The sequence below is a fragment of the Choloepus didactylus genome, chromosome 1 (assembly GCF_015220235.1).
Source record: "Choloepus didactylus isolate mChoDid1 chromosome 1, mChoDid1.pri, whole genome shotgun sequence".
Classification (NCBI taxonomy): domain Eukaryota; kingdom Metazoa; phylum Chordata; class Mammalia; order Pilosa; family Megalonychidae; genus Choloepus; species Choloepus didactylus.
In genome coordinates, this window is record NC_051307.1 from 121,161,779 (window position 1) to 121,177,114 (window position 15,336).

Sequence of the window (15,336 nt, forward strand, 5' to 3'; positions counted from 1 at the left end):
ACCAGAACCCCAGAGCAGGCGCCAGCCATGTGCCTTCCCAGCTAACAGAGGTTTTCCGGACACCATTGGCCATCCTCCAGTGAAGGTACCTGATTGTTGATGCCTTTCCTTGGACACTTTATGGCCTTAAGACTGTAGCTGTGTAACCAAATAAACCCCCTATTATAAAAGCCAATCTATTTCTGGTGTTTTGCATTCTGGCAGCATTAGCAAACTAGAACAGTCACTGAAGCAAAACTAACTTTAATCTTAGTCCCAAATCCGGGGACATAGTTACGGCTCCAGCGTGGGCCAGTGAGCCCATCTCTAAAATAATGTACTGACGCCTGGGGGAGAGGTCTTGAAAGAACATAGCAACTTCTGGAGAACTTCAATTTGCTTTTGATACAGGTTTCTAAATGAAAATGAGCAGCTGCTAAAACTCAAGCCACTCAGGACACAAGACATAAAATTTCAATTCCATGCCAGACTTCAGCATTTTAAAAAAAGTTACTTGTAGATGCTTCACCAATATGGACTAACTACAATGTGTAAACTCAGAATTGAATCTTAGAACATAGCCTAACATGGACATAATAATTGTTAATAGTCCCTAGATTGTAAGCTCTTACAGCAGTTAACTCTATCCCTGAATTGTAATGCCTATCTCTGAACTTTGAGATGCTGATCCCCTAGTGTATAACCTGATTGGTCTCTGGAACAATGCATATCTCAGAGACACCTGAAACTCAGAGCTAGAGCTCGGCAGATATGAATGTTAGTATTAGTGCATACAGCCACTGTCAAAAAAAAAAAAAAAAAAAAGCTGAAAAAGAGCCCAGACTTCAATTAGTGATATGAATGAAGCAGGTCTGGTTAAGACCAGGGCAAGCCAAGCCAAAGGGTAAAGGTTGAAACTGATTGTGTTTTAAAACTTCAACTTCCGTGTGAGACCAAGGGAAGAGGTATCAATTTGGTACAGGATCTAAATTTTCTAAACGGTACAACTCTATAGTCGATTTGTTCAAACACCACAATTGCATGGAACTTTGAACAGGAAGTGAGATACGGTAGGTTAGTATAGGCTGGAGTGAAATAGTGACACATCCCAGAGTAATTTGGGCAGATAATAAAAAACATATTTACAGCCTCCCCCTTCCCAGCCCCGAGGATCTGGGGGAAGGTGTGGATGTGTTGGACATCCTCACCTGGACTGGTGTTGATGTTGTCACAAACATTGGGACTGGCGGTTTGATGTGCTGGGCCCTCGATCATGGGACTTGCCCTTATGAAGCTCGTTACCACAAAGGAGAGTCTAAACTTGCATGTAGTTGTGCCTAAGAGTCTCCCCCTGAGTACCTCTTTGTTGCTCAGATGTGGCCCTCTCTCTCTCTGAGCCATCTCGACAGGTGAACTCGCTGCCCTCCCCCCTACGTGGGACCCGACTCCCAGGGTTGTAAATCTCCCTGGCAATGCAGAATATGACTCCCGGGGATGAATGTGGACCCGGCATCGTGGGACTGAGAATATCTTCTTGACCAAAAGGGGGATGCAAAATGAGACAAAATAGTTTCAGTGGCTGAGAGATTTCAAATGGAGCCGAGAGGTCACTCTGGTGGACACTCTTATGCATTATATAGATAACACCTCTTAGGTTTTAATGTATTGGAATAGCTGGAAGTAAATACCTGAAACTACCAAACTCCAACCCAGCAGTCTGGACTCCTGAAGACAATTATATAATAATGTAGATTACAAGGGGTGACAGTGTGATTGTGAAGACCTTGTGGATCACACCCCCTTTATTTAGTGTATGGATGAGTAGAAAAATGGGGATAAAAACTAAAGGACAAATGGGGTGGGATGGGGGGATGATGTGGGTGTTCTTTTTTCACTTTTATTTTTTATTCTTGTTCTGGGTCTTTCTGATGTAAGGAAAATGTTCAGGGATAGATTGTGGTGATGAATGCATAACTTTGTTATCATACTGTGGACAGTGGATTGTATACCATGGATGATTGTATGGTGTGTGAATGTATTTCAATAAAACTGAATTTAATAAAAAAAAATGTTACTTGTATGGTGGCTTCATGGCCTAGAGAGACATCTAAAAATATTTAATGAAATAAATGAAAATATCCATGAAAAAAATGCAAGAAACTTTATCTTTGTTATGTATGTATATTATATATCTGTGATTTTTTTTTTTTTAATATAGCTTCAGAGATGGCAAGTCATTGTTAAAAATCCAAAAGCAAAAGAATGATTCTTCTTCTAGGCAAAGAAGTCTACAGTTGGATAGGAGCAAGGACATCTACATTACTTTACACAGTAGAAAATCTAGTAAGAATTAAGAGGGATTTTAAATGAAATACTTCAGTAATAATTTTCTTCTGTAATTGAATGAATGGCTTGCCATGTTTACCGTCTGAGTCTTCCAGTCTGATAAAGGGAGATTTTTACAGGTGTAATAAGATAGTTGAACTTTTAAGGAACTATGATGGATAGTAAGAGTTTTCAAAATGATCTTCTTCACTTAAATCTTTTGTACTAGCAGTACCAAACATTAAACATTCAGTATGTAGTGGAATATTTTAATGTTTGGTATTTTACAGTGTTGACTTAAAGGTGTTAAATAACAAAAGGAAATAAAAACTGAAGCTGAAATAATACATATATTTTGCTTTTATGTTGTTATATTAAATTCTTTTAAAAACAAAGTAGGGTAAAACAAATTTCCTTATGTTAAGCAAATATAAATTTTACTTAATGACAATTTTTAATCACTGCTTTAAAAAATGTGAGGTTGGTTCTCTTTTCATTTCCTATTGTATTTTAACCCTGAAATGAAAGACATACTTTCATGCCATCTTTAGATGACCACATACACACCTTCTGACGTTACCTAAATTGCAGTGTAAACATAGAAAAACACATCTACTTTAGTTGATATTTTAATTTCAGTGAGCTCTTTGCAATTTGCCAACAGATTCACATACTGGTGGTGGACATATTGGGTCTATAGCAGAGTCTGTATATGACCTGTCTACTGTTATGAAGTTTGGCATTGTTCACAAAGCCAAAAGTACTTTGCAACCAGGAAAAGAAAGAAAACTTCACTTCAAAGCTTATAAGTTGAAAAAAATGCAATAAGATTTATACTTTTTTATTGCAAAACCTATTAATGAAAATAAAATGATTAAAGCAGAGATCAACTATAAACTATCATAAATTTGGGATCACAAACTCAAGAACCCGTAGTACAAATAAGTAAATAACTGAGGCTGGCCAGGTATTATTATATTCATGACACATGCCCATCTTGAGTTGGTGTACCTTTCATTTATCCGCTTGAGGTTCAGCACTTTGAATATGTCATCCCACTTCCTTCTGACCTCCAGGATTTATGATAGAAAGGCAACTGTTAATATCATTGAGGATCCTTTGTATATAAGTCATTTTTGTCTTACCACTTCCAAAATTCTCTTGGTCTTTACCTTTTGGCAGTTTGACTATGATGTGTGTAGTTGTGGATGTCCTTGAGTTTATTCTACTTGAAGCTGGATGGAGCTTCCTGGATGTGCAGATTAATATTTTTCATCAAATATGGGACGTTTTCTGCCATTATTTCTTCAAATATTCTTTCTTCTCCCATTTTTTCTCTCCTCTTCTTATGGATTCCCATTATATATTTGTATGCTTCTTGGTGTCCTACAAGATGGTGTCCTCAGAAGGCTTCTGTTAATTTGTGTCATCCTTTTTTCTTTCTGTTTCTAGGATTGGATAATTGCAATGGACCTACCTTTAAGTTTGTTGACTCTTCTGTCTGCTCAAATCTGGTGAGTCCCTCCAGTGAAATTTCCATTTCAGTTATTGTACTTTTTAACTCCAGAATTTCATTTTGATTCTTTTAAATTTCCATTTCTTTCTTGATTTTCTTTATGGTATGACATCATTCTCACACTTTCCTTTTATCCTTTGAACATATTTGTAGCAGCAGATTGAAAATCTTTGTCCAATAAATCCAACACCTGGGTCTCCTCAAGGAGTTTCCACTGACTGCTTTTAATCCTGTATATGGGTCATATTTTCTGTTTCTTTGTGTGTCTCATTTTATTTTTTTTAACCAGGCATTTTAGATAACATAATGTGGCAAGTTTGGAAATAAGATTTTCTCACCTCTCTGGGTTTGTTTATTGACTTTCCTGGACTAATCATGTAAAGTCAGTATATCCTGAAGTGTGTAGCCAATAAAGTCTCTGTTCAGCTTATGGTCAACTAATGACTAGTCAGATATTCCTTAAATGCCTTGAACCATTAAGTCTTCCACCCTTTGCTGACGGGTTCTGTGTGTATGTTGGCATACAACGTCAACACTCAGGCAAACTCTGCTTAAGCCTTTTCTTCCTGCTTGTACGAGGCCTCCAAGTCAGCCATACCTAAGAGATTGGGGATTTATCAGGTCTTTCCTGGGCATGCACACAACCTTCTAGAGTGCCAGGAATATATAAGAAATTTTAAAAGCCTCCTATGGGCATCACATTCCCCATATCTTCCTTTTACACTTTTGATCAGGCTCTTGATTGTGCCAAGTAGTACTGCAACCTCAGGCAGCTATTATGTTAAACAATTGACACTTTTTTTCAACAAATGCCCTGAGCACAGGGCTCTTCCTGTAGAGCAAGATCTGAGTCAGGCTGAATAACCGTAACACCCTGCAAACGGGGCTTTTCAAGGGAGGTGAGAGATGGGATAAATAGTGACATTGCTCAGGGGTTATGTTTTGAGGAGTTCTAAACCCAGTTTGCTCCCTCTGATAGCTGCAAGGCTGCTGGTTTTCAGGGCTACCATTGTTGCAAGGTTACTGTGGAGCTAGGGAGGGTCAATTGTGAAAAGGTCAAGATAAAATGCCAAAAACCCTGCTGTTCTTACCAATGTCCAGATTGTTGTAAGCATTTGGTTAATTTCTGAAAGAGTTGAATATGACAATTTGTGCAAGTATTTTTGTTGCTTTTATGGAGGAATGAATCTGCAGAGGTCTTCACTCTGTCATTTTGGAAGTCTTGCTGCCTGTTTACACTTTGGTTGGAGACCTGGGTACACGGAGATGTCCTAGTAGAAGAGAAAACATTATCAATATTCATGACAGGGATTTGGTGGGGAATGTGGTCATTTGCTCCAACCACCAAGGGCAGCCATTAGCCACCTCTGTTGATATGCACCATTCCAGAACAAGGCCCAGATCTGCCAGGTCTTCCACATTTGAAGAGAATCAAGAATTCAGCATTTTGTGTGAGATCTCTACATTTAAATCACACCTACTTCAATTACAAAAATCAAAATACTGCACCATACATAACACATCAGTGGCAAAGACTCTGTTTTGGAGAAAGGATTTTTGGATCATATTGCTGCTATATGAACTTTCTCCTACCAAACTAGTTAACTGAATTCAATAGTCTTTATTTAGCTTTTATTCCATGCCAGGTACTGTGTTATGTGCTGCAGAACTGAATGAGACTTGCTGCTCCATGCACATACTCTGTTACCTCTAGCTATCAAAGCACTTATAGTCTAGCAGTGGAGGTGGGACTTTTTTTTAAATCATGCATTGCCACACTGAATAAAGGGTACCTATACACAGATTTAGTTAAGTTTAATTAGCCCAAGGCAAGATATCCTGAGATGTCACTAAAACTTTTTTTTTTTTTTTTTGTAAAACACGTTTACATCAAGTTTAAAAGGGTCATTTTAGTCTCTCTATTCAGAGAAATGTGTGTGGTTGTGAGCAATGGATTGTTGGTAGTGGGGAAAGAGTAACAAAGTAAAAGCTGCATAAATGTTTTTGGGGCAAAGGGCCAGAGAGCCAACTTCTGGCCTGCATTAAAAGCACTGAAGGTGGAATCATGGCTGCCCCTTTCTTGGTTTGTTCGCTTATATGGGAGATCATGTTCTTTAGTTGCTTCCTGAGGTAGAGTGCATTGAAGGCAAATTTTGGAGATCTGGCATTTCTGAAACTGTCTTCATGCTACCTTTACATTTGATTGAGAGTATCGCAGAGGGAATTTTTTTTCCTTTTACAATATTGAAGTAACTGCTTCATTGCCTTTTATCTCCCAGTGTTGCTGTTGAGAAGTCTGACAGCCACTCTGATTCCTAATCTGTGACCTGTTGTCCTACTCTTTTTTGGAAGCTTGTGGCATCTTCTCATTGACCCTCCTGTTTTGAACTTTCAAGATGGCGTGCCCTGGTAGAGGTCCTATTTTCATCCTTTGTCCTGAGCATCCAGGTGCCCTACTGTTCTGGAAACTCAAGTATTTGATGATTCCCCCCCTCCATTTTGTGTGTTCTATCTGGAGTTCCAATTACTTGGATATTGGAGCTCTTGAATGATCCTAATCTTTTCTATCTTTTCATTTCTTTTTGCTGCATTTTGGGTTATTTGCTCAGTTTCTGTTTCCAACCCTCCTACAGAAATTTTAATTGCTAAGAACATTTCTTTGTTCAGGTGTTCCTGTTTAATAGTATTTTATCCTTATTCTTATATGCCTTATATTTTCCCGTCTCTCTGAGGACCTGCAGTCTCTGATTTTCCAAATTGGTAGCTTTTGTTCTTATCATGCATGTTGGAAGCTCTCAACAGATGTCAGAAGATGGGGGAATAAAGAGCTGATAGGACATTGTTGACTGAGAGTCTGAAGCACTGGGTCTCAATCTTGGCGGAGGACCAAGGTTCTCAACCTTGGCTGAATCACTTGGGAAGTTTTAACAAACTGATGCTCTAGACATACTAATTTGTCTACGGTATGGCCTGGGTATAGGGATTCTACAAAGCTCTACAGGTGATACCTCCTGTAGCCCAGGTTGAGAAGTACTACCAAAGCATCATCTGGCTGGACCATTTCACAGAGGATCTTTAGATGTTTCTTTTTTGGTCTCATGAGGTTCTTTGGATGAGACTCTTCTAACATTCTTCCATGTGCTTATTCCTACTTAATTCACATTTTTTGGTATGGTACCTTCACTCTCAACTGTGGATGTTGTCTCAAGGACATTCTATTTTACCCTCTCCTGGGGATAAACTTCCAAGTTTCTGCAAGAGTGACAGAGGCACAGTTGTTTAGCTGAAAAGAAATGGGAAGTGATTCTGGAGACTTAACTGTATCTTAAATAGCTTTCAACCAAGCCTATTTTAGACCCTCCAACCCCTGCACCACCACTTCAAAAGGACACTCTGCTTCCAAGTTTTGAGACTTCAGGATATTCTGTATGAAATTTGAGTTGGTTCTCATTTTCCCTCTGCTAACACAGGATTCAGCTTTCTTTGGTCAGGTTTCCAAAATTCTGGTGCTAATGATTTTTCTTCTATTTCTTCCATTCTTGAGGGGGAGTTTTGACTCAAGAACAATTGTTTACTATCTAGCTTTAGAGTGGCATATCAGGAACATGCAAAATTAGAGGTGTATTTCAATTTTTCATCCTTACCCATAAATATGGCTACTATTTTTTATATTAAAAAGTGAGTTTTGAACAGTTCGTTTCTCTATACACACTTGAAATTCCTTAAACCCTCCCACCCCAAAAATTAAAAAGTAAAGATTGTAGGGATTCCTGGTCAAAGAATCTAACCATGATGATGAAGCCATGGCCACGGTAGGAACACTATGCTTTTGTTGTTGTTGTTGAATGAAACCTGGAGGAGGAAAAAAGATCAAAACTATGACTGCCATGGGAGAAGGAGCACCCACAGTGCTAGATGAACAGAGGTAGATCTGGGCTCCTGAATTTTGGTATATAAATAAAATGTTAGGCAAAGAGGTACTCTCTTCACACAGACAAAGGTTTTTAACTGGGAGCCCATGGGCCTATGTGGCTTATAATCATGCTTTACTTGGCCCTTGCAGGGTTTTAAAATATTTTAAAGTTCTTGCAAGGCCTCAACCAGCAGGAGCTGATTTGTAGCAAGCTTCATGCACTATGACACCTGCCTGGCCTCCAGAGGCACTTGCGTTTGCAACTTCCAGGATGTGGTTTAAGTTTTAAAAAAGTAATAACAACAACAACAAAAGCAATCCTATTCATGGCAGAAAAACCCTACTTAAGTCAGAAAGAATTAAAACATTTATTGGGCATAAATATATTACATATACACTACAGATACAGTTAGGTATTACATATAGCATAGTATTTGCAAAATCTATACATTAAAATTGATATGGCAGTTTTAATACAATGTATATGAAATAGTCTAAAATTTACAATACAGAAAAACATATGATTATTTTTTTTTCTCCTAAAGTTGAAAAGCTTGGAATGTATGTCCAACAGTGAGGTAAAACATTTTGTCTTTCAATTTAATGAATTGTGCAAGGATAACATTCAAACACATTCAATTAGGGCACTTTTCAATTTTGACACGAATACTGAATTACTGTAGCCAACAAAAAAAGGTTAGAAAATGCCAACATTTCAAGTTGATAGGAACAAGGCAGATATAATAGGGAAAAAATCTTTTAAAAAAGTTTTCTTTTTAAATAATTTCTTTGAGGACAAATGGCAATTTGCTTCACATGACTGGAATTTCTTGTGCTAGGGATGAGTTTGCCATATAGAGGAGTCAGAGCATCAGAAAGCCACTCACTCGTTCTTTCATGTTGCAAAAGGGCAAAGAAATAAGATTAATATAACACTTTATTTTATTGTTCGTGTGTAATGGCAATATATTTAGTTATATATCAATATCACATATACATATTTGTGATAGAAAACAGTGCCATATAGAGTAATAATTTTTGACTGAAAGGATTATAACAAATACCAATAATGGAGAGCAATAAAATAAAGTGCTGTCAGCTTGTATTTCACACACTTTAGCTTTCTGATGGTTACATGGATAGTAGGAAAATCTCAAAAAGATCAAATACTCATAGCAATTTTGGCCTCAAGTATTATTTAACTTTTAAAAACTTCAAACAATTCAGAGAATTTCTTTATAGCAGCAGTTCTGAAGTGTTCCCAAAAGGAATTTGTTTTTCTCTGCAAACAGGTGGGTTTTTGTACTTAGTTGAATCTTCATTGCTTAAAAAAAAGCCTTCTCCCCAAAACACCTGCATGAAATTGTCTCAGAAAATGCAGATACATGTCATAGTGGGTCACATCACAAAGAGGGATGTGTTTTGGAAGTCCAGAACTTTGGCAAAAATATATTGATCTTGATGCCATCATTAGTTTGCAAGGCTAATTAAACTAATTATTATAGTCAATAACAAAATACAAAACTCTCTAGTATTTACTACATCAATATAGGCACACAGAATAATTCATTGATCTTAGCACTTTCTTTGAAGAGATGATTATGATTTTTGGGTACATGTAAACGTTGCAATCACTGATAATGGATTTTTTCTTTTTTTGGCATTTAATGCACTAGATGTTCCTATCTTTTAAGAACACAAGAAAATGTCAGAGGATTAATAATACTACAGATGTTGCCAAGGAACAAGACTGACCTAAAAATTACAAAAGTATAAAACACAAAAAAATAACATGCTACAAGGGAAAATTAGTACATAAGTACATTTAAAAAAATTTACAATAAATAAAGATTGCACTGTAATTGGCATTTAAAGTACTGTATGCAGAATATAGTATAAATAAACCAAAAACAAAATAATGTTGGTTTCCCCATGACTTTGGTATGGGAATATTATAAGCTAGTACAGGATACTGCATCTTAGACAACACAGACCAAGCACAAAATAGCTATGATCAAGAAGAACCAAGTAGCAAAAATATACAAAAACAGAAGCAAGGGGATACACTGTGTCTGTTGCACCCTTTTGGAATATATTTGCACCTCCAACTCTTAAATGTCCCTGAGGTACGAGAACATTATGGACTTCATATAAATAATCCAATGACTTTGGGTTAAAATTGATTATCTCATGACTCAAAATAAACATGCAAGAGTAACACTTTGCACTCCAATAGCACCTTTGATCAAGGATCTCAAAGCACTTACAAGCATTAGAATCCCCATTTTATTTTATTTTATTTTTAAATGCATGGGAAAACTTAGGCACAGAGAGGTAAAGTGATGTGCTTAGGTCACGCAGCAAGTTAGTGACAGATCCAGGGAGAGAATTTAGGTTCCTTGACCCCCAAACACCCTGTTGCTTACTGTCAAATACCATTCCCTCTCCACACATGGCCAGTCAACCCCACAGAAATAGGAATTTAGACAACTTTCTTTTGGGCTTTATCAATTTCCATCTGCTGATCGATTAGTATTATATGCACTGAATTAAGGTATTGAAATTCAATCACTTCACTGATACCTCAAAGAACACCCTAAAGGCAAATCTTTCAAAAATAAATGAGCTGATGTGTAAGAAGATTGCTCACAATTAGTGTAAATCATGGACAATGGGCAGAGGCACTAAACTGTCACCAGTTCTCATCATATAATTCTGGTCAAACATAACAGAATATAATAATTCTAATGATTAGAAGTAGTTATATACAAAGACAAACAAACAAGTTAAAGCAGCTTTTAAAATAGCTGAATAAGGAAATAACTAACTATTGCACAATGCCCTCTTTAAAGTTACGGCTATGAATTGATGTGGTAAAATCTACGATGCTCCATAATTTATAGGTGCATTTTGGTTACTTGATTTCTTATACAGGCAGCTCATAGTGTTAAAATCATAAGAAATACAGATTATTAAAACATTTTAGATTGAAGTACATGCACATTTTGATTTAAATGAGCTAAACACAGTTAAATAACTGAGTGACAAAATGGAACTTGTTTAGGGCAGCCATATCTTAGTGAACACATCTTCTGTATGTTTCTGATGCAGTGTAATACTTTGACAACACTGAAATCCTAGTACTGTAACTACACACAATGTGATTCATGTTTACAAATATAGATAATCAAGACACAAGTGACTGGTGAATATAAATTACTAAACTGTATAACAAAAAAAAAAATCAAAGGCTTGCAAAAGACATCAGTGAGAAAAGAATAAAGGCAAATCTGAAAATGTGAAAGGAAATATAAGAAAGCTAGCTTTTGGTATCTGGTTTGTTTTTCTTCCTCTTCTTCTTCTTCTTTTTTTTTTTTTTAAATCCAGTTTAGCCTCTTCCTAGTTTTGCATTTCAAAAAGGTGCACCGAAACACTGATATTTTTTTCCTAGCTAAATCTGTAAAACAAGAGAAGTATATAAATCAAAGAACAAAGGGTCTTAAAAAGGGAAGTATGTGAATAAATGTGTGTATTAAAATGTGTAGCATTAATTCAATTCATACCTCTAGTTTTGTTGGGTCTGTTTACTTCATTAAGAAGTACTGTAATATAAAGGCAAATAAAATGGACAAAGTTGCAAAGCCAACCACAATGAGGGCTGCAAACTGTTCATCAGTAGGCATCATGCTCTTCATTTTGGGATCATCTAAGCTCCCCATGTCCCCTGTAAGCATGACCTCACTTCGTTGTAGTACAAAAGCTGCAGAAGGGCTGAAAGCTCCACTTAGCTCCTGAGAGGTGTCTAGACAGCGACGACATGCACACACGCGGAACCTGTAGTCTGTGTTGGTCTGGAGGCCTGAGATTTGGAATGTGGCTTCTTCTCCCTTGTACACCTTCAAAAAAGGAAAAGTCCTGGTCAATTAATCAGTAACACTGTAGTCCCTAAAAAGGCTTTTCTTGCAATACATAAAAAAGGGCATTCCAATCTCTCTGAATAAAACAGAATAAAAAACTGAGTGTGTATGACTTTGACAGAAGGAGATAGGGCACTAACTAGAAATGCAGCTGGCATTTTTAGTACTAAAGATGCATCCAACTCAATTTTAAAACTAATTTTGGCTACTAAATTAGAAGATGATTTAATACGTACAAATGACTACGTTTTTAGTTCTCAGAACAAATTAACATTATACATTACTGAGGTAATGTACATACAATAAACTGCAAAGTTTCAGTTCGATGATTTTTGACAAATGGATACACCTAAGTAACACTATCCCATCAAGATACTCCACCTCTACCTCTAAGAAGTAAATGCTATTCTGACTTCTAATTCTGTAGATTCATCATGCCTGTTCTAGAATTTTATATAAATTGAATTGTACAATATACACTCTTTTGTGCCTGTAAGATTCATCCATTATTATTGTCTGATGTAGTAATTTATTCCTTTTTTGCCGGGTGATATTCCATTATATAACTCAATTTATCCATTTTTTCTTTTGATGGACATTGGGTTGTTTACAGTTGGGGACTCATATTGCTGTGACATTCTTGTACAAATCTTTGAGGATCTAAGTTTTTAATTTTTCTTGGGTAAATTCCTAGCAGTAGAAGTGCTGGGTCATAAAGTAGGTCTATATTTAACTTCATGAGAAATAGAGAACTGTATCATTTTGCATGTCCACCAGCAAAGTATGATCATTCCAGTTGCTCTACATCCTCACCAACGTTTGTTATCGTCAGTCTTTTATGTTTTATCCATTCTAGTGGGTATCAATGATACCTCATTTGCTCTTCCCTAATGCTTAATGAGGTTGAGCACCTTTTCAAGGTTCACTCATATACCTTCCTTTATGAAGAGTCTGTCCAAGTTTCTGCCTATTTTAAAAAATTTGTTTGACTTTTATTTATTAATTTGTAGGGCCTCTTTATATAATCTGGATATCAACCCTTTGTTAGATGTATGTGTTACAAATATTTTCTCCCAGTTTTGTAGCATTCCTAATTGTTTTCTTGAGCATAATTTTTTTTTCTTTTGATGCAGTTCAATTTATCACAAACTAACATTTAAATAATTCAGTGGTCTATTTATTTTGTGGGTTTTCTCTCTGTGTGACCAACCTGCTTTCTTCTGTTAAGGACTTGGGATGTTTCTTCCCCTTTGTTAACTCTAATATAATCACCATGAGATTTACTACTAAAAGGACTTGAAAACTACCAGTTAATTTAGACAGAAATTGTCCACCTTTGAATTGACTGAAGCTAACAGGAGTCTTTTGGGGTGTGTGGGGTAGAGATGATTCTTAATAAGTATCCCTTACAAAGTGATAGTGATCTTTAAAAAATTTAGAGAAAATGATAATTAGATTAAAATTACTTCAAAAGTTATGGTTTATGTTAGATTCCATGAACAGAGATAGGAAAAAACTAGCTGGAACTAAACCACATCAAAAATAGAGTTGGCTGATGAGTAATTAAAAAAGAAAAGTAAAATTAATTTAACTCTTTCTATCTGAGTGACACTGAGTACCTGTAAAGTGCTTAAAACATGCCTGGTACATAGTACCTGCACAGTAAGAGTTAGTTATTATTGATATACTGTTTAGAACATAGAACAACCCCAGATATACTCTTAAAACACAGCACTTAAAAGTCACAGATATGGGCATTTTCAACCTAGAGACATAACAGTAATCTTAAATAGAATCAACAGTCCACCTTAGTAAAAGCTAATTTTGACCAATATAAATCTTCTAGGAAAAAAAAGTATTTCCAACAGTCTCAACTTTGAAACACACTCATTAGCTACAGAGAGTGGCTGCTTCTTGCTGAGAATCTACAAGTCCGTACGTATTTCTAAGGCCCGATGTACAAACTTCTAGAAGCAGCACATTCCATCCTTGATTACAAATGCCCTGCCCATGCATTTAGTGCTGGGCAAACAGAAAGACAGCAAAGGGATCTTACAGTTTGGAAAAGGGGCCAGAATGCCACAGTTCAACTGATAGCAAGCCTTTTTCTTAAGTTTTCCTTCCCTCATTTTCAGATTTCACAAGTAGACTTTGTCTTATTATTGGGCCTTGGTTTAGTGACTGAGCCCCAGAAAATCAATTCTGTTTACTTCTCATATTTTTTCTGGATTTATCAGTGCTTTTCCTATTCCCTTTGTAAGATTTGAAGCACGTTCTTCCTGGTGAGTTACGCTGTCCCTGTGAAGACTGTGATATGGGCCTTAGCAACTGGAATTAGAGCTGGGTTAGAGCTTTAAGAAAACCCCTGGCGATGCTGAGAAACCATTCCTTTCTCACAATTCACTCTTCCAATGCTGAGTCTACGTGAATGCTCTGAGTTTGTTGTTATGGTGATGGCCACAACCCCCGGTCAGCTCTTCAAAAGCTCAGACAACTACTGTCTCTCCATGGATTGTTTCCCAGCATCTGGGTGGTCTCAGGAAAAACAAAAGTGTTTATAGTTTTTCTGTAAAGAGAAGAGATTTTATTTAAGAAGGGTCTTTATTTGTTAAATCTTAAATGCTCAAGTTGATATTCTGTGAGATAAGTCTTTTCTTGGAAACTGTTGGGACCATTCACAGAGGGAATGGTTTTCAGTTTGATAAAGCAGGTCCCACCACACATGGCATGTCGGCCTTTTTTCCGCTACCTGCAGCATCCCAAATACACAATTCAAGCTGCTACTCTCTAAGTTCATGTTGGGATGTTTATCAAGTTCATGTTGGGATGTTTACCAAGTTGGAGGAAAGCTGCCAATGAAGACTTGGGTGCAAGGTTTTCTGATATCCCTTTTTCATAAATTCTTTCTTTAAAAATTTCATTGTGTTACTATATATATAACAAAAAGTTGGCCATTTTAACCATTTCTAAGTGTGCCATTCAGCAACATTAATTACATTTATAATATTGCACAGCCATCAGCCTCATCTATTTCCAAACTTTTTCGTCACTCCGAACAAAAACTCTGTACTTATGAAGCAATAACTCTCCATCGTTCCTTCTCCCCAGCACCTGGTAACCTCTCATCTACTTCCTGTATCTATGATTTTACCTATTCTAGATATTTCCTATAAGTGGAATCACTTGGATTGTTTCTACCTTTTGGCTATTGTGACTAATGCTGCTTTGAACACTGTTGACAAGTGTATGTTTGAATCCCTGCTTTCAGTTCTTTTGGATAAATACCTAGGAGTAGAATTGCCAGGTCATATGGTAATTTTATGTTTAACTTTTTAAGGAACTGCCAAACTTGTCCTCAGCAGCTGTACCATTTTACCTTCCCACCATCAATGAATGGATATTTCTATTTCTCCACATCCTCTCCTGATTTTCAAATAATAGCCCTGTTAGTGCATGTAAAGTGACATCTTGTTGAGATTTTGATTTGTATTTCTCTAATGACAAAGGATGTGGAACATCTTTTCACAGGCTTATTGGCCATTTGTGTATCTTCTTTGGAGAAATATGCATTCAAATCCTTAAACCATTTTTAAATTGGGTTGTTTGTTTTTTATTGTTGAGTTACAGGAGGCCTTTAATCAATTCTTTTGGAGGCCCCATCTCTTGCAATATCTGTTTACACTTTT

At 36.6% G+C, this 15,336-nt stretch overlaps 1 protein-coding gene across 5 annotated transcripts in view; it reads right to left on the reverse strand.

Annotated features, from left to right (window-relative positions):
- Positions 1 to 9,996: 9,996 nt before the first annotated feature.
- FNDC3B (fibronectin type III domain containing 3B) overlaps positions 9,997 to 15,336 on the reverse strand; it is a 370,299-nt gene continuing 364,959 nt past the window's right edge. For all 5 annotated transcript variants that reach the window (XM_037840631.1, XM_037840625.1, XM_037840597.1 and 2 more), the window contains 2 exons: positions 11,297 to 11,629; positions 9,997 to 11,190 (listed from right to left, as the gene is read on the reverse strand). In XM_037840631.1, coding sequence (XP_037696559.1) covers positions 11,318 to 11,629 — 312 coding nt within the window. In that variant the 3' untranslated portion in view covers positions 9,997 to 11,190; positions 11,297 to 11,317. The remainder of the gene's footprint in view (positions 11,191 to 11,296; positions 11,630 to 15,336) is intronic.